The following is a 17,835-nucleotide window of genomic DNA, read 5'->3' on the forward strand; positions in this document are numbered from 1 at the left end:
GTGCATCAATCCAGAATCAGCATGGCCACTCCTGGTACACCGCGTCCTCTGAACTCACCAGGTGTGACGGCTGGATGGGTGGGGGCATGGGCCCGGGGCTGAGCGCATGGGTCTGCATCCTCCATCCCGAATGCCTCTGGGGGACTCTCTGGGTCTCCCTGTTCTTGTCTGGGAATAAAACAGCCCGCCCCTCATGGGCTGGTTTTGAGGACTAAATGAGTTAATACATGCAAAGAGCTTAGCCTAGTGCCTGGTCATAGCGGGTGGGCATCAACTTCAACCTCTCCCATTAGGAAGGGTCCCATCTTCTTCCTGGCATCTGACATGACACTGGAGCCACCTGAGCAAATGCTGCCCCAGCATCCAGGTGACCTCATCCCTGTCCCCTCCTTTCCCTGCCCCTCCCCTCCCTCACCAACCGACAAGAACCACACACACATAAGAATATAGAATTTTATCTGATTTTAGTTAAAAAAAATAATCGTACCACCGAATGAAGAAGTAGCTTTTTTTTTTTCTTGGGTGAGAAGGGAGGGGGTAAAAAAGAGCAATAAGCCCAAAGAAAAAGAACTTTTTATATTCATCTGTATAAACATATCTGCTAAGGCAAACGCAATCCAGGCCAAGGCTGCTGCACTGGGGTCGACACCTCCTAATCTGCAGATTCTAAGGGCAAAAAAATAAACCCTCTGCAAGTCCAATGGGAGTTTCACGGACTTTGGGGGCATTTTACTAAAATAAAGAGTTATCGAGTTTAAAAAGCAGTGACACTGTCACGACACACACTGAAAGTTGCATAACTGTGGCTTCGATGGCCGTTCACTCGTTTGGACTGGGTGACGGGCACGGTTTCACGACACAGCGACGGACACAGACACACACACACAGACACGCACACGCGTGAGTGAGCACATCGGGAGCTGCGCAGGACTGGGCGGTGGCACAGGCATGGCTGAGGCCCGTCTGGAGATGGGCACAGGGTGGGCTGGGGTCCCCATGCTTCCTCAGGGGGTGGGTGTGAGGGGACAGGTCCTGTCGCTGGTGACAAGGCGGTGAACATCACTCGGGGAAGGAGGGCGTGACAGGGCCGAGCGAGGCCCCCTGCTCACCACTGCCGGGTCCATGCAAACCGCTTAAAGCACTTCTTGGATGCCTCCTGGAGAGTGGAGACGGGCGCTGCTTTCCTTCCCTATGAAGGGGCCAGGCCCTCCCCACCCTGCTCTCTCCAGAGCCCCTGGGACCCTCAGGCCGTGCTGGGGGGACTAGGGAGAGGTGGTTTCTGCCCCCAGAACCTTCCCAGCCCACAATCCATGGCATGGCCAGCAGAGGGTGAGCGCGTGAGGTAGATTGGCACAGCTGCCCCCTCCCCCTGCCTCGCTGGGCCCCAGAGAGCTGGGGTCTCCAAGTCAGCACAGGGCGCCAGGGGCCTGGGTCCCTTTGCCAAGATGGAAGCCTCCCGCCGTGACTCCAGCAGAGAGAGGAGGCAGGGCTGGAGGAACAGGTGTGGGGGCGGGGGCCCTCGTGCCTCTCATCAGCTCCTTAGGTCCAGCTCTACGGAGCCGGCCACAATTCTTGCCATCTGTCGCTCCCCCAGTCTAGGAAGGGACTCAGAAGGCCCCAGGGGCAGTGCGGCCTGCTGGTTAAGGGCAGGTGGCCTCTGGGCGGGGCAGGAGGTGAAAAGGGAGAGGCACAGGGGGCAGGCACACGGGGCAGGGAGAGCCCTAGGGCCAGGAGCCGGGCTCGGAGCAGCAAGCAGCGCTGGAGGAGGTGGTGGGCAGCCGGGGGTGCGAGAGACACGGGAATCGCCAGGGGGACCGGGCCAGGCAGGGAGCCAGCGCCGGTGTTGCGGCCTCGAGGACAGCAGAAAGGAGCGGGGAGAGGCTGGACCCCTCTGGGAGACCCCTCGACTGGCTCCGTTCACAGATAGTTTAGGTTTTCAGTGTGGTCCCTTCAGACAGAGCCGCGGACGCCGGCTGCCGGGGCGCCGGAGCCAGGGCCCTGCGGTCGGGGCCAGCGCCTCGCTACTTGAAGGTGGACTGCAGCTCCTTGAAGGCCGCTTTCCGCTGCTTCATCTCCTCCGCCTGCTTCTTCCTCTCCTCCTGCTCCGCCTTGATCTCCTCCTCAAAGCGGCTGGACTCGTTGATGGCCTGGACCTGGGGTGGCGGGGGTTAAGGGGGTCAGGGCCGGGTGGGGGGGTCCCTGCGCCTCCACAGCGGGCTTTCTCTGGGGTCCCTTCTGGCCTGCGGTTCTCCTGTGCTGCTCCCATCAACACACGCATGGCTCTACCTCTCGCTAGCTCTGGCCTGGGCCAGGCACTTCATTCACTTCTCTGAGCCTCAGTTTCTCCATTTAGAGCCTGGTGCTCAATAACTCTGACCTCATGGATTCGTTGGGAGAATTAAAAGAGAGAACGCACATTCATTGGCGGCTGCATAGCATGGGTCCTATCTGTGGGAGCTTCTGATGTTGCTATCCTCATCCTGTTTCCCGTCCTGGGGAGCCCAACTGCAACCTGGTCCCACTGATGAACCCTGAAACATCCCATCCACCCTAGAAGCCCAGAGGGAGGCGGGAGTGGCCTTGAGAAGGAAGGTTCTTAGCTAACATGGGAAGAGGGAGAAACAAGGAAAGGCAGGACCCAGGGGCCATACATGTCCCCTCCATCTAAGTGTGTGCTGGAAGGGAAGGTGGCCTCTGGGGCCTGTCACACTCCCTCCAGGCTGGGGCTGGCGGGGCTGGTGTCTCCGAGAGGCCCTGGGAGCCAGCGCTATGTTTCTGGGCCTGCTCTGCTCTCTCCTGGGCCCACCTTTTATGGCCCAGTCCTTTAGGGTGGTGGCTGTGTGTGCCAGGAGCAGCTCACAGTGGTCCCTGTCCCCTCTTCAACAGTACACACCCCTCACCCACCCCTGGGGCCGGGAGAGAAAGAGGAAGCTGGAAAAGATCACAGCCTGGATGGGAGGTGACAGAAGCCAGGAGTGCACGCAGTGGGCCTTGCCCAGCCAGGCCCGGCCGTCAGCTCCCCGTCTCCTGTCTGCAGCCTCAGCAGGGACCGGAAGGGGAAGCTGTGACCCTGGAGCTAACCCAGGGTCCTGTTATAGCCTGGCCACCCCATCTTCGAGCCAGGGTCAGGGCACCCTGCACCCCGGGTTCCACACATCCTCCTGTCCTCACCTTGGCCTCAAAGAAGCTCTTGGCCCCCTTGACGCCCTCAGTGGAGACATCGATCTCGGAGAGGCGTGCCAGCACGTGCAGCCCGCTGTCCTCCTGCAGCTCCCCAGCCGCCGCCTTGCGGAAAATGAGGAGGAACTGCGCAGGGAGAAAAGCACGTGGGGTCAGGGAGAGCGGGAAGGGGCCGAAGTTCCTGGCCACACCCAGGCCCAGCCTTGGGCCTTCTGGAGAAAAAAGAGGCGCGCTCACAGGACTGGGAGCCAGAGGTCTGGGTTCTCGCCCCTCCGTGCTCTGTGTCCCTGCACAGGCCGGTGTGACCCACCCCCCCCCCCCGACTCTGGGCCTCAGTTTGCCCATCTGAGCCCTCTCCTGCCCTCCAGGGCCCAGGGCTCCTGCAGGCCTGCTCCGCCCATGCTCGCTCCCATCAAGAGCCTCTTATCTTTGTCTCCACTGTTCCCCCAACTAATCCGCTCTAATCGCAGTTACTGAGTCCTAAGGGTACACGATTAGGCCCATTTTACAGAAGGTTCAGACACAAGAGAACACCTGCCCCAAATCTCAGCACCAGGAAGTGATGGAAGAAAGATTTGAACCCGAGTCCTGACTCCAAACCATCATCCGGTACTGCCCACCCCTTCCTCCCTGGGACTCTCCTCTTCCAGGCGCCCCGCCCACCGTTCTCTTGCCCCACCTCCTCTAGGCTCTGAGCCTGGACCCTGGCATTTAACCCTTTGCCGCCTGGGGTCCAGTCCCAGTGCTATCTGGCTTTGAGCTTCCGTTTCCTCCTCTGTAACCAGGCTTGCTAACGGTTCCTGCGTCACAGCGAGGCCTGGGTGAGATCCGGAGCGAAGCCACCCAGCCCAGTGCCCAGTCCTCTTGGACCCACAGCACACGCCACCCCCTCCGTCTGTCCCCCCTTCCCCTGAATCATAGCACCCTGTTAGTTCACTCTTCACGTGTCTCCCCCTCTAACTCCAGGGCCCTTCCCTGTGCTCCCAGAGCCCACGCAGCATCAGGTACACAGAAGTCACTCAGTAAGTGCTCACTACATGAAGGGACAGATGCCCCGCCTTCTCATGTAAGGCATCTCAGAACCCCCAGGCCTGCTCCAGGATCCTGCTGAAGCCTCAGCCAACTGTCAGCCATTCAACAGTGGCTGCGCAAGGACAGTGTCGCCCAGTGACAAAAGGGGGTTAGGCTCTCCGTGCCACCAAGCCCTCAGGTGTCCCCCCCCGGGGGACAGGGCTTACCTCCCGGAAGCTGAGCTTGCTGTCAAAGTCTTCATCCACCTCCTTGATCATGTTTTTCAGGCCCAGGTGGGTCTGGGGAGCTCCGAGTTTCTCCATCATGAGCTTTAGCTCCATCAGGTCGATGAAGCCATCCCGGCCGGCATCGTACCTGTGGGCGCAGAGAGAGAGGCCTAAGGACATCCTGACACCTCATACTTGAGCAGTCAGAGCAGTCCCAAGCTGGAGGGCAAGGAGCCCGGGGCTCAGAGGGCACCTCTCATCAACATGTCACTCTTTCACAGCTGGAAGAGATCTTGGCCCAGGTGAAGTCCTGATTTGTGGCCCAGCTACAACGTGGTTACCTCTGATGATGTGAGCTCACTACAGGGCCTCCTACGTGTTGAGCAGTACTAACTTTTGGACAAGTCTGCTACACAAGGAAATGAAACCACAGCCTTCCTGTACTGAATGTGACACCTACAAGCAGAGAGAAAGAATTCACAATACCACAGGGCTATGGATTGGAAGGGTTAGCATCTCTGATCATCTCCAGGACCAGCTGGCACACCGGAACGTCCACTGGCGCTCGAGAGACATCTTGGTCCCATCTCTCCTCTATTCTCTTTCCCCACCCAGGAGGGAGGCAGAAGGTACCAGGTGTCACAGGGCAGGGCCAGAGGTCACACAAGGGAGGCCGATTGGGAGGCGGCCCGGGGCATATTCAGGGAACAGGCTGTGCAGGGTGCCTGCAGTGAACGGTGGGGATACGGCTCGGGGGCTGGAAAGGCCTGGAATAATGATTGGGTGACCAGTGTCTCTGCTCTGCACATTTCTGGTCTCCTTTTTCTACCACCAAGGGCCCCGCAGGGACAGGGATGGGGTGGGGAGCAGAGTCTAAATGTCCCTCTCGACCAGCCTCCTTGTGGTAAGAGCTTGGGTCAGAGATGGCTTCCAGGCCCCGTCGCCCACTGGGGAGGTGCTGCTGGTGCCTGGAGCACCCAGCACGGCAGATGTGGCCTTGTGCACACAGCCCAGCCGGCCTCTTTTTTTTTTTTTTTTTTTAGGAAGATTAGCCCTGAGCTAACTGCCGCCAATCCTCCTCTTTTTGCTGAGGAAGATTGGCCCTGAGCTAACATCTGTGCCCATCTTCCTCTACTTTATATGTGGGAGGCCTACCACAGCATGGCCTGCCAAGTGGTGCCATGTCCGCACCTGGGATCTTGAACCGGTGAACCCCAGGTCACCGAAGTGGAACATTCGAACTTAACCGCTGTGCCACCAGGCCAGCCTCACTACCCGGCCCTCTTATCAGCTAACCAATCACCAGCCTGACTGTCTCCTGGTGGGCTGGGGAGAATGCTGACAGCAAAATGGCCTGAGTCTAAAGAAAGCTACTGCAGTCCCCTAACTTAAGCTGACTGTGTGACAGTGGTGGGGACAGCAGTGTGACATAGAGGCACCGAGTTCCAGAAACCTACGTCCTGGAGACCTGGAGTTCTTACATCAAGACATATCTCATGCCTGTGCCTTCCTCAGGGCTCCCCAGTTTCCTTCCCCATCTCTAGTTACACTGAAGTGTCACATGACTTTGAACTTCTAATAGCAACCACTTTTTGAAATCTTTGTGCCAGGAACTTTACAGACTTGACTTAATCTTCGTAATAACCTTATTTTATAATGGGGGCTCAGAGAGGTTAAGGGACTGGCCCAAGTCACACAGCAGTAAAGGAAAGAGATGGGCTTCCACTCCATGCGTGTTGGGCTCACAAACCTGCACATTTGCTCTGTGCCCAGCCCCCCTCCACATGTCCTGGGGCTGCCAGCAGAACAGAGATGTCTGCCGGGAGCGCTGAGCGGAGCATTTGCACGAGGGGTATAAATAGTTCACGAGCAAGTGAGTCAGTGATTGGAAGTGACGCACGCAGCACAGGGAAGATGAGCCTCTGGGAACCCTGCAGGGGACAGAGGGTCCTGAGGCCTTCTTCCCCTCCGTGGGGTGAGCACCCGGAGAGGGCAGATGGATCACAGGTCCCTGTGGGCAGTGGCCACAGCTGGGGCGGAAGCAGATGGGAGAGGATGTGGTCGAGGGCTGTGGGGCTGGGGAGGGCCAGGCCGGTGTATGGTCCCATGGTCCAGGCTCCACTTAGAGCTGGAGGGGCCCTGTGGGGGACTCGGTGGAGGCCCCTCCTCCAACCTCAGAGCCTGTGTGCCAGCTGGCAAGGGGCTGGGCAGCTGCAGCAGGACCCTCAGTGACAGGCCTGGGCAGCCTGGGGAGGGAGTCAGTTCCTCCTGGGCTGTCTCATGGCCTCCCTCCTCTGCGTCCCTCAGGATGACAATCCCCTGCCACTTTCTGGACTTGTGCTAGAGTGGCGGTCAGGGGTGACAAGTCAGGGTGGGAGCAGACCGCCTGGGTCGGTGGACTGGGCCCCTGAGGCCTCCCGCTGAGGCCGAGAAGCCTGGGATGACAGCGCCCTCTCACCGGGCCACCCTGAGGGCTCAGTACAGCGCCTGGCACGTGCAGCTGGCTCCAGAGATGGCAGCTGCCACCCTACAGTGAGGTTTCATTACTGTAATTAAGCTCCCACTATGTGCCAGGCATCTTCTCTTTACAACACCTGTGCTCAGCAGTCCTGAGAGGCTGGTGTTATTTCCCGTGTGACCGATTAGGGGACAGGAGTGTAGAGGTGAGGGCCCTGGTCCGATATCTCAGACCCCCCAACCCACGATTCCTACACTCTCCTCTCTCCGCAGCCCCACCCGCCTCTCCTGAGCCCCTGCTTTATTTACTGCTCAGTGTACGGGGCTCCCCTGCAGCCAGAGGCGGCTCAGTTTCAGAGGAAGTGCAGATAAAGCGTCCAAACTTGGACGGAAACTTGGGCTCTGCATCTCCGGGTCTCTGGCAGCTCCCAGGCTTGGCTGGGCTGCAACTCCAAGTGCGGCTTGAACCGCTGCCTGCATCAATCAAGGGGCAATCAATTACTGGGTCTGGGCTCTACCTAGGACGGGCTCCGGCCCCCAGGGGGACAATCCAGGGCTGGCCGCAGCACCAATGCATCAATTGCCAAGGGGAGGTGACAGAGTAGGGAGAGGCCAGGCGCCAGGGTGCCAGGTGCTGGGGTGGAAGGTGGGGCCCCAGAGGAGGCAACACTGGAGGGGATTGTTCCCAAGACCCCCCTGTGGAGCAGACATCCACCATGTGCCTGGGTGTGGCTGGGCTCTGGGTCACTGGATCAGCCGAGTTCCAGGGTTAAGCTGACTGAAGAGGACCTTGAAAGTTTGTGCTGACATCAACTCTGCTGAGACTGACCTGGGTCCAAACCCCAGATCTGCCACCTGCTGACTGGGTGACCTGGGTCAAGACACCTGACCCCAGAAACCTCAATTTCCCCATTGACATCATGGGGATCAAAGGACCCCTCCCAGGACTGAGGCAGGGCTTAAAAGAGACAATCCAAGGAGGTGCTTGGCACAGAGCCTAGCCCACAGTAAGCACTTAATTAATACAGGAGAACTTAATAATAATAAGTTATTCTTCTTAATATCTACCTTTAGGATTAAAGACTAAATAAGATTATGGATATAAAATGCCTAGTACATAGTTCGTGCTTAAAACCTGCTAATTTCATTATAATAATAATAGTGGCTATTGAGAACTATTGTGTGCCAGATACCACATTAAGGACTTCGCATATATAATATAAAAATGGTGACGATAATAAGAATAATAATGATAAAAAGTATCACGGCTTCTCCCCTGGGCACCAGTCCTGATGGGACCTGGCTGGGAGGAAATGCTTGCTGGAGGCTGGCCTGGAGGCAGGGGGTGGACAGGATGACCCAGAGGTCCCTCCAGCATCTCCCCTCCTTGGACGGTCCCACTACATTCCCCACATTAGGCCTGATTCAAAGACCCAGACACTTGGGGAGGTGGAAAGACGGCAGGACAGAGCCTTTTGCTCTCTCTCTGGGCAGAGGGAGAGAGGAGCCTCAGCCCTGGATTACTCTCTTGTCCTTCCTCTGGCAGGGAGAGAAGTGACAAAGGGGGAGACTGTCACTGTGCCACCAGCAGGTGTACGACTACCAACATAGGAGTGAATGATGTTCCAAGAAGGCTGGAAACAGTCATATCCCTGGCTTGGGGACCCTCTCATCCATCAGCCCTCTCCCTGAGCTAGAACTGAGGGTGCAGGTGGCTCAGAGTGTCCAGAGAAAGAGGGTCAGCTCACAAGATCTATCTGCTTCATGTTATGCGGGGAAATTGGGGCCCAGAGTGGGCAGAAACCAGCCCAGGGCCACACAGCCAGAGGACTGCAGGATTCTAAAACTTGGAAGCTTTCCTTCTTCCTGGTCCCGTGGACCATCCCAAAGTCTCAAGCACGCAGGGCTCGGGGAGGCTGGGCTGAGAGGCTGTTGTGGGACCTGCCCGGGAGGGACCATCCCATGCACAGCACCGGTAACAAAGCTCCCGGGTCGGGAGCTCAGTGCTTTTCCCAGCACTGGAGGGAGGCTGCCGCCCCTGGCGCCGTGCCCACATTCCTCCTGCCTCCCCCCGAACAGTTCTCGACACGGAGGGCTCAGCAGCTGCCACCCTGGATGCTGGTGACAAAATCCCCTCCCACTCGCCCTTGAAAGTGGAGCAGCCGGCCACTACCCAGGCCGACTTTGCCCCTGTGGGCTGAGCAGGCCCCAGCCAGCTGCTCTCCTACTCCCCCGGGTTCTGATACCCAGGAGCCGTGGGTGTGGGCGGTGGCTGGCTCCTACAGCATTCGGTATCAACACCCTGGCCCTGCCCCCAGGCTTGTCCCCATTTCCTAACAATGTTATCATTAGTGGCTACTCTGTGCTAAGCACTTACCATGGGCCAGGCACCGTGCCAAGGGTTTCACATCAGATCCTCACAAGAACCCCACGAAGCAGGCATAAATATCCCCATATTACAGATGAGGAGACCGAGACTCAGGGAGGAAGCGACTTGGCCGAGGCCATACTGGACAAGAATACAGCTGGGGTCCAAACCCAGGCCTGATGAAAAACACATGCTTTTAACTACTATGCTGTGTCCTGTTGCTTCCAGACCCTGTGCCAGAGAACCTCAGGTTGGGAGGGGTATCAGAGGCTACCTCAATTAGCCATTTGTGAGGGTCTGATTCCCAAAGCAGTTTTCCTGCCTGGTGTCTTGAATACCTCTGAGGACGGGCAGCTCACTGCTTCCCTAAGGCAGCTCCTTCTGGCTTTGGAACTATTAGAAAGTTGCTCCCCATGGATGACCCTCTGCACCCGCCAGCTGTGCTGTGCAGTCTGGTGGCAGAATGAGGAGTTGTCACCACCACTGCTCCACAGCAGGAAGGTGGAGCAGCTGGACCGGGGACACAGGGAATGCCAATTCTGTCCCTTCTGATTCCCATCCCAGGCCTCTGCTGATGGCCCCTTTGCCCAGGAGGACAGACAGCTGGAGAAGGTGGTGTTTATGGACCGAAGATCCCCAGGCCCACCTAGCTTTGGTCTCAGCAAATGCACAGACCTGGTCCTCCCCTATCCTGTTTGGGGAGGCCCCACTGGCTCCTGGGCCTGTATTCTTTGTCGTGTGAAATCGGAAGGCAGGTCCCTTGGAGCCAGAAAGTTCTGGACCACAGAAAAATTCTAGCCTTGCTGTTGCAGCCAGCTTAGCCCTGCCCGCCTCCCCAAGCAGGTGAACGCCCCCACGCTCAGTGAGGACTACTCAGCGGTGCCATCGGTGCCTGCACGCCCCCACCCCAGATCGCCTGACTCATGTGGGGAAAGCCCAGCCGCTCACCACTTCCTCTAGTTCTATCTGCAGAATCTGACACTGATCCTTTGCCCTGTGTCAGCGAAGGAAAGGGTATGCGAGTGTGTGCGCCCGTGTGCCTTGCTCACGGCTCCCCAGTGGCTTTTCAGTGAGTCCAAGGATCAAGCGGGAGCTGATGGCAATCTGCTGGGGGCTGTCACAGCTTGGGGACATCCTAAGTCCGGGTTCAACCGCCTCACGCTGAATCCCAGCCCAGGAGGGGCATCTCCCTCCACTTGTAGCATCAGCAGTGGGATGCGTGCCAGTCCCCCTGCCCCCCGGCCCTGCCTGCTCTTAATAGTAATTATTGTTATAACAGTGATTGCAACAAACATTTACTGAATGTCTAATTTAACCCAGTGTTTATTATTTAACTTAATCTTCCCCCCACTCGGCCTGTTACCTGCTACCGCTCAGGCTGAGGAACGCGCTTCTCCTGAAGGTCAACTTTAGGCAAGTGGCAGGAAGATGGCCGTGGGGTGGCCTGGCGCCTCTTAAACTTCAGTGTGCACACCTGGTGGATCTTGTTAAAATGCAGATTCTGATCCAGCAGGCCCGAGCATCTGCATTTCTAACAAGCTCCTGGGGGATGCTACGCTGCTCTATTTGGGTCCCCCGGGAGGAGGGGCTTGGAGTCAGACAGACTCAAGTTCAAATTCCATCTCCACTCCTTACTAGCTGCGTGACTTGGGACGAGTCACGTAAACCTCTCTGAGACCCAGTCTTCCTATGTGTGAAATGGGAGATGATCATCTTACAGCGGCCGCCAGAGGCCCTCTCCATCAGCTGAGGGCCGCGTGCTGGGAAGGGCTGAGCAGGGCCTCCGCACAGACCAGAAACCCCCGGGCCTGGCTCCTCTAGCTGCACCTTTCTGGCACAGAGCCCTTGGTTCTCTGCAGTCCTTGAAAAGCGGAAGTCGGCCAAGGAGAAGGCTGCTGGTGGCTAGAGGGAACTCGGCTGCTGGAGGGTGTGCGGACTGTCCCTGCTGAGGTGGCAGACACTCCGCCTCCTCCGGCTGGGCTGGCCTTACAGAAAGGGCCTCCCCGTAGGCAGCAGGGCCTGGTCACCCAGAGCCTGGACTCTCAGAGCTGAAGCCCAGCCTTGGACCCGGAGGGCACGGAGGAGAGGAGACGGCAGACAAGAAAGTGCAAAGCAATGGGGAACCAAAAGTCCCTGGGGGCGGGGGAGAGGAGAGGTGACTCAGAGTCAAAGGGGAAGCAGGAAGAGCAGAGGGCGAGGAGTGAGGCTGGGAAATCCTCCCTCCCCAGGGGCGGGGCATCTCGGGGAAGCCAGGCTCCTGCAGCTGCAGGTGGAAGGACCCGCCCTCTCCACCCCTACAGAGGGCTTCCCCCGAGGCTCCGAGAACCCCCTGCTCCCAACCATGAACAGCCCTCGCTGGGCCTCTGGAGCTCCCTGTAGGCGACCTGGTTCTAATCCCGCCTCTGCCACTTATTATAACCTTGGATAAGGGACTCAAGCTCCTTGAGCCTCCATTTCCTCATCTGGCAAATGGGGATGGTGACAGCACCACCTCACTGTGCTGGTGTGAGAATTCAATTCAATTCCCGAAATAATACACATAGGCTCCTTTGGGGACCACCAGACCTGGCGGCTCCATTTAACAAGGGGAAGGCGTGGAGGCAGGGGGCTGGCTGTGGAGGGAGATCATCACGGCGCCCTCAAGGGAACTTTCAGTGCCCATGGTCGAAAGAAAGAAATGGAACCTCTCACTTCCAGCCCTGTGGGCCCATCCTCTCCACCCTGTAAGGCCCCTCTCCACTGCTGCTCTCTGCGAGACTTTAAGCCTCTTGAGGGCAGGAACTTTATTCTTTCCTTAATTCTCTGGAACTTGCACTCAGCAGAAAATAAAATATCAGTCGGATGAACGATCAACTGAGTGGACGTCATGTTTTTCAAGAACGTCATCTACGTCTTTAATAGCCCACAGACCAGACGTGATGGATTCTTTCCCAAGGCTCCGGACTCGTGTAAGCCTAATCCTCAGCACTTTGCCTGGTAGCTTCTTCACCCCAAGGGAGCCCGAGGCTCCGAGAGGCTGAGCGCCCGCCCAGACTCAGCCTGCCGGGACTGGAGTTCAGGTTGAGATCACTCCAGACCTGCTGTGTGCTCTTTTTTCTGCCACCTGCCTGCCACGTAATTAACTGATAATGAATTCATTTCCCCATTTTTGTTATTGATCAAAGCTGTACGTAGCTGTCAATCAGAGTGCCTGGCAGCAGGAGCAAAGGAGGGTTCTCATGCTGTGTCCGCTGGTCTGGCTCAAAGTAAGAGGGTCGTGCCAGGCCGGCAGCTCCCCGGAGGATAAGCGGAGGCAGCCAGGGCTTCCGTGCTGCTGCCTCCCTGCCAGCCCAGACAACCCACCCCAGGGCCGCAGGACTTAGTAAGTACTCAAATTGTGCCAAGCACTGAGTTAAGCACTTCCTAACAACCCTGTGAGGTGGGTGCTGTTATTCTCCCTGCTCTGGGAAGGTTTAAGTGCCTTGCCCCAGGGCCCACAGCTGGGATTCAAGCCCAGGGCCGCAGACTCCCAAGGCCGTGCCCTTAACCACTGCACCGTACTGCCTCCCAGGAAGGACTCTGGGGGAGGTGCTGTGAGCAGGGAGGCCCTGAGCAGACACCTGGAAGGTGGAGCAGGTGGAGAGGAGGGGAGAGGCCTGGGGAGGGAGGAGGCGTCCAGAAGGAGAGGGAAGCCTGCCTCTCTGATGCAAGGGGTCATGAGGCGACATGGCTGGGGACAGGCTGAGCAAAGCAGGGAACTGGGGCATCTTCCTCAGATTCCTTGGCAGGTTCCAAATTACACGGCTGCCTACCTCTCGGGCAGGTGTCGGCTTACAAAACCCCGCAGAGCCCCACGAGGGCTGTTGCCGGCCTTGAGCCTTGAGCCCTTGAGGGTCTCTGGGACCACAGCATTCCCCCCTTGCCTGGAGGGTCCCAGAGACAGGCCTGGATGAACGGGCAGAGAGAGGTGGGGAGAGGGTGGGATGAGAGGGAGGGGTGCAGCCTGAAGCCACACAGGGTGGGAGAACAAAGAGTCCAGGGTCCACTGATGCGGTGTCCCCAGGTGCCCGGCACAGTGCCAGAGCTCACCTCCTCCCAGCCCAGCCCCGGAGTGGGGCCCACTATCCCCACTGTACACGCAAGGATGCTCTGGTTCAGCCAATGAAAACCTCCCCGGGCACGTAAGCAAGTCACTGCACCCTTCTGCGTCTCAGTTTCCTCTTCTGTAAAATGGGGAGAAGGCTGGAGTCTGACCCTCCAGGTCTCTCCTAGCTGGAAACTGCCCAGCTGCAGTGTGAGGTCAGTGATGGTGAAGAGATCGTCTGTCTTCCCTCTCTCCCCTCTCTCCTCCTGCCATCCCCATCCTCAGGAAGTAAGTGCTGATGAACACCGAATGGAGGAACCAGAAGACTCTGGAAGGCAGTTCTGCCATCCAGAAGGATTCAGGACCCCTCAGAAATAAGGGGTCATTGCTGAATCAAACTTTAGGAATCATCAGATATAGCCTGCTCCTTTTACAGATGGGAAGACTGAGGCCCAGAGACGGCAGGCAGATTGGGTAATGCAGTGGCAGAGCCAGGATAGAAGCCCAGGCTTCCTAGCTCCTGGCCTCCAAGGAAAGGCCAACTCCCAGATGCCTCTGACCTCTCCCCATCGGCTCTGGTGGATGGGTTGCCCCCGGGGGGGCTGGCCTCCCCTCCTCCCTGCCAGGGAGCTGGGGACCAGGGCAGGAGTCTCTCAGCAGAGCCCTGGCTGTGATCCTCGGCCCTGCTTGGACCCAGGAGGCTGCAGCCCCACTCGGACAGCAGAAGCAGAACGAGGGTTTTGTCCTCCGTGAGAGCCTGTCTGTTGGTTGTTCACAGCCGGGAGTCGGCTGGGCTGGGCTGGGCTGGCACAGTGAAGCCTTGTTTCCTTGAATACAAAATCTGGAGCTTTCCATCCTCGCCAGGGCCCCCGGCGGGCAGCACTTCCTTCCCTAGAAGTCTAGCTCCCTGGCCCCTTCCTGCCCCCCTCACCCCTGCAGACGCCCCAGCAAGCAGGAGTGGTGCAAAGAGATGACTTGAAGGGGTTCAGCTCCTCCGAGGCTTCATCAAAGTACCCCTCGTCAAACTAACACCAAAAATGCCTCTGTAAAAAGTGAGAGTGCTCAGCAAGCGCAGCTTCAAGACCACTCCTCCAGCCATGCGCCCCTTCCAGTTGAGCCACAGCCTCCCAAGGCCCTGCTCGTCAGGGGGTCTGTGTTCTCCCAAACAAACAGCTCCATCGTTTTTTTTTTTTTTTTTTGGCAGGGGGTAGGGATGCTGTGGAAGCCCAAGAGAAGGAGGACTCTGAGAGAAAGAAGATGTGGGCTGGCAGTGGGTCCACGAGGCAGAAAACCAGCCATGAGCACGGAAGGGGGTGTGGGAGGAGCGCGTTTCCCATGTGGAAACAGATGTCCGTGACAGGAAACCCAGAAGGGAAGATTTAGAGTCACGGACCTGGGTTCAGATCCTGGCTCCATCATTTCCTAGCTGTGTGGTCTTGGCAAGTTACTGAACTTCTCTGTGCCCAGACTGCCCAACTGTGCCATGGTGATGACTATGGTTCTATGTCACGGGGATGCTGGGAGGAAGCCACTAAGGAGTTCCTTAGTGCCTTGCACTATCAAGGCTGGGATCGTCTCCCCTGCCCTCCCCCAGGGCCGGCTCTACAAGGAAGTTCCAGGCAGCAAGGCTGTACCCAGGCCTGAGCTTTCCAGCCATGCGGGCTGGAATCCTGGAGATTCTGCTCTCCTGACGGCACCAGCCTCTGGCTTGGAAGAAACTTTAGAAGAACTCCCGACCAAGACCCTGGTGTCAAAGAGACAGGCTCCTCAGGGCTCAAGGACTCCATGCAGACGCCCAGGGTAGGTAAAGACTCAGTTCCCCCCACAGGGTGATTCTTGGAAAAGAATGGGGCCCCCAGCCCTCCCCAGGTCCGAGAACCAAAAACCTCTTCCCCTGTGCTGGGGCCGAATGCAGAAGCGGCCGCTCCACAGGCAGAGGGAAGTGGGAAAGCACCTTTCTCAAGCTGTGGGGTTGCAAAACACCCCCTTCCTGGGCTTCCTGCTCGCCCCCTGGACACACAGCCCAGACCTGCCCCGACCTCCTGACCCAGCCAAGGTGGGGCCGGCACCTCTCCATCAGCCTTGGGCTGCCTGTCCCAGGGGGAACAAGACCTCCTCACTCCCCGACCCAAGACTGGGCCTCAGGATGGTTCTAGCCCCTTCCAGATCCACTCCAGGCCATACTCCTGGGCCGCTCCCCCTCCAGGAGCCCGGGGCAGGGGATGGGCAACAGGAAGTGGGGCAGTGTCCCAAAGGGAGGGGGGCTGGCTGACCATCTCAATCCCAACTGAGTGGACCCAGAGAGGGACCAGAAGGGGACTGGGAGGCCTTTCTCTCTGGTCCCTTCACAGAGATTTTAATTTTGGGGGGGGGAGGAGGGCTGAGCCCACAGGCCGGGGGGTGACGGTCTAACCTGCTGAGGGCAGTGTGTGGAATTATATGGAGTAAAGGGTAGGAATGAAACAACCAGGCAAGTCAGATAGGAAGGTGTGGGGTGTCGGGGACCCTGTGTGGGGAGGGAAGGGGGCACCCAGTGGGAGAAGGGGGGAGAGATGGGGGCCTTTTGACAGAAAGCAGGGGGCCAGTGACTGCAAAGCTGCAGGGTGCAGGGGGGTGGGAAGGACAATGGGAGGGACGGACAGTGTGTGGAGGGAGGAGGGGGCTCAGCCCTCAAGAAGAGGGGGGGATGTACATACCCGCAGAGTCGGGGGATAGGGACGGAAGGTCCCTCGTAGGGAGACCACCTGAGGGTCCAGGATTGGGGTCCTGACTAACAGAGTGGATGAGGGTAGGAGTAGGAGAGGCTCAAGGGTCTTTGACCACAGTTTGCTAGCAGATGCTGATTAACTGCAGGGGAAGAGCGGGTGGGGGTCCCTGCCCAGAACCTGTGTTGAGCGGGATCTGAGATAAGGAGAGGAAATGAAAGGACCCCAATGAAAGGAGGAGGTGCGGCCTGGGTGGAGGGAATGGGCACCTTTGTTGAGGGGCCGGGGGGTGGGTGTTTCTGACCAGCGTGTTGGGGTGGGGGCGGGGAACTGGAGTAACTGGGGAGCGAGAAAGGGAGGCCACGGGGTCCTCAATCTCAGTGTACGGGGGGGGGGGGGGGGGTAGGATGGTGGGGGAAGCGTCACTAATAGGCCAGAGACCCAGAGTCTCCAGACCCATGTGTACGGGGGCGGTGGAGGCTCTTGGGGACTCGTGATTATCTGGAAGGACCCGCGGGGTCCCCCACTCCGTGTGCGCGGTATGGTGTATTGGGTGGGGGCAGCATCACCACGAGGAGGGGTGGCGTGCCAGGGGCCGGGGGTTCCCAGACCCACATGCCTGGTGGGGAGGAGGTCCTGGAGCCTCGTGATTATCTGGAAGGGGCCGCGGGGTCCCCACCCCTGGCGTGTCGGGGTTCAGGGGCGCCCGGCTGGCGGCAAGTGTCCCGGGGCGGCGCGGGGTCGAGGGTCGGGGGCCCGAGGCCGGCTCGCGGGGTGGGTGGGGGGCCGGGTCGGGCGGGCACTCACTGCTTGAACATCTTCTCCATGTCCTTGATCTGCTTCCTGGAGAACTCCTTGAACTCGGTGTAGGGGTTGAAGACGCGGCGGCTGGGCGACTGGGGCTCGCCGATGCCCTGGTTGAGGTCGGCGCGCCGCAGCAGCTTGGCGCTCAGCTCCCCGTCCGCGCTGCCCAGCGCCTCGGCCGCCTCGTCGGGCGCCGCCGCCGCCGCCGCCCCGTTCAGCCCGGGCTGCTCCGGGGCCTCGCCGCCGCCCTCGCCCTCCATCTGCAGCCGCCGGCTCAGCTTGCTGGCCAGCTCGTCCGTGGCCATGGTGGCCCGCGCGGCGCTCGCCTCGGCTCGGCCCCTGCTCGCCGCGCGCCCGCACCGCCTCTGGCCGCGCTCTTCCTCTTCCTGACACTCCCCGGCGCCAGGCACCGCCCCCGAAGGTGGGACTTACGCCCCTCGCGGGGCCCGCCCGCTCCCCGCCCCCGCGCCCGCGCGGGCTTGGTCTCCACCGCCCGGGCCCAAGTGTGCTGGGAGCGCCGAGCCCGCCGCTCTCCCCCGCGTGAGCTTGGGGGGCTCTGTAAAAGTGCATCCCCCTCGCCGTCCTCACTGTGCCAGCTGAGCAGGAGAGGTCGGGCTGGGGTTTGGGGACCGAGGCGGGAAGAGGGACTCTTCCCCTGCAGTTTGGATGTGGGTCAGGGGCTCAGGGGGCGCCGCCCCCAACGCCTTCTCCGGAATCCCCACGCCATGAAGGCGTAATCCTGTGTCTGTGACACCCTGTCGGTTGCCATGGAGACGACTCGATGTTACACACTGGCGTTCTCAGTGAGGGTTGCAGGGGTATTGAACAAGGTGGACCCGGTGAGCAGGAATCCCCGTTTAGATTTAAGCGCAGCTGGAGCTGCTGCATCTTTTGGAAAAGGATGGACCAGCAGCTGAGAAGGAGATGAGGCTGGGCCTCAGCCCTGAACGGTCCTCGGAGACAGGGGGAGAACGAAAGGGGGAAGAGGCTGGTCCCGTCCCCTTGGGCCAGCACATCACA

The 17,835-nt window shown here is 59.1% G+C and overlaps 1 protein-coding gene across 1 annotated transcript; it reads right to left on the reverse strand.

The window, feature by feature from the left end:
- Positions 1 to 439: 439 nt before the first annotated feature.
- On the reverse strand, positions 440 to 17,202 carry EFHD2 (EF-hand domain family member D2). The gene is made up of 4 exons (XM_070602708.1): positions 16,819 to 17,202; positions 4,419 to 4,566; positions 3,172 to 3,306; positions 440 to 2,153 (listed from the first exon to the last, which is right to left on the reverse strand). The coding sequence occupies exons 1-4, from the start codon at positions 17,118 to 17,120 to the stop codon at positions 2,022 to 2,024; spliced, it is 717 nt and encodes a 238-aa protein (XP_070458809.1). The 5' UTR covers positions 17,121 to 17,202; the 3' UTR covers positions 440 to 2,021.
- Positions 17,203 to 17,835: the final 633 nt, after the last annotated feature.

The sequence above is a fragment of the Equus przewalskii genome, chromosome 2 (genome assembly GCF_037783145.1).
Source record: "Equus przewalskii isolate Varuska chromosome 2, EquPr2, whole genome shotgun sequence".
NCBI classification, from domain to species: Eukaryota; Metazoa; Chordata; class Mammalia; order Perissodactyla; family Equidae; genus Equus; species Equus przewalskii.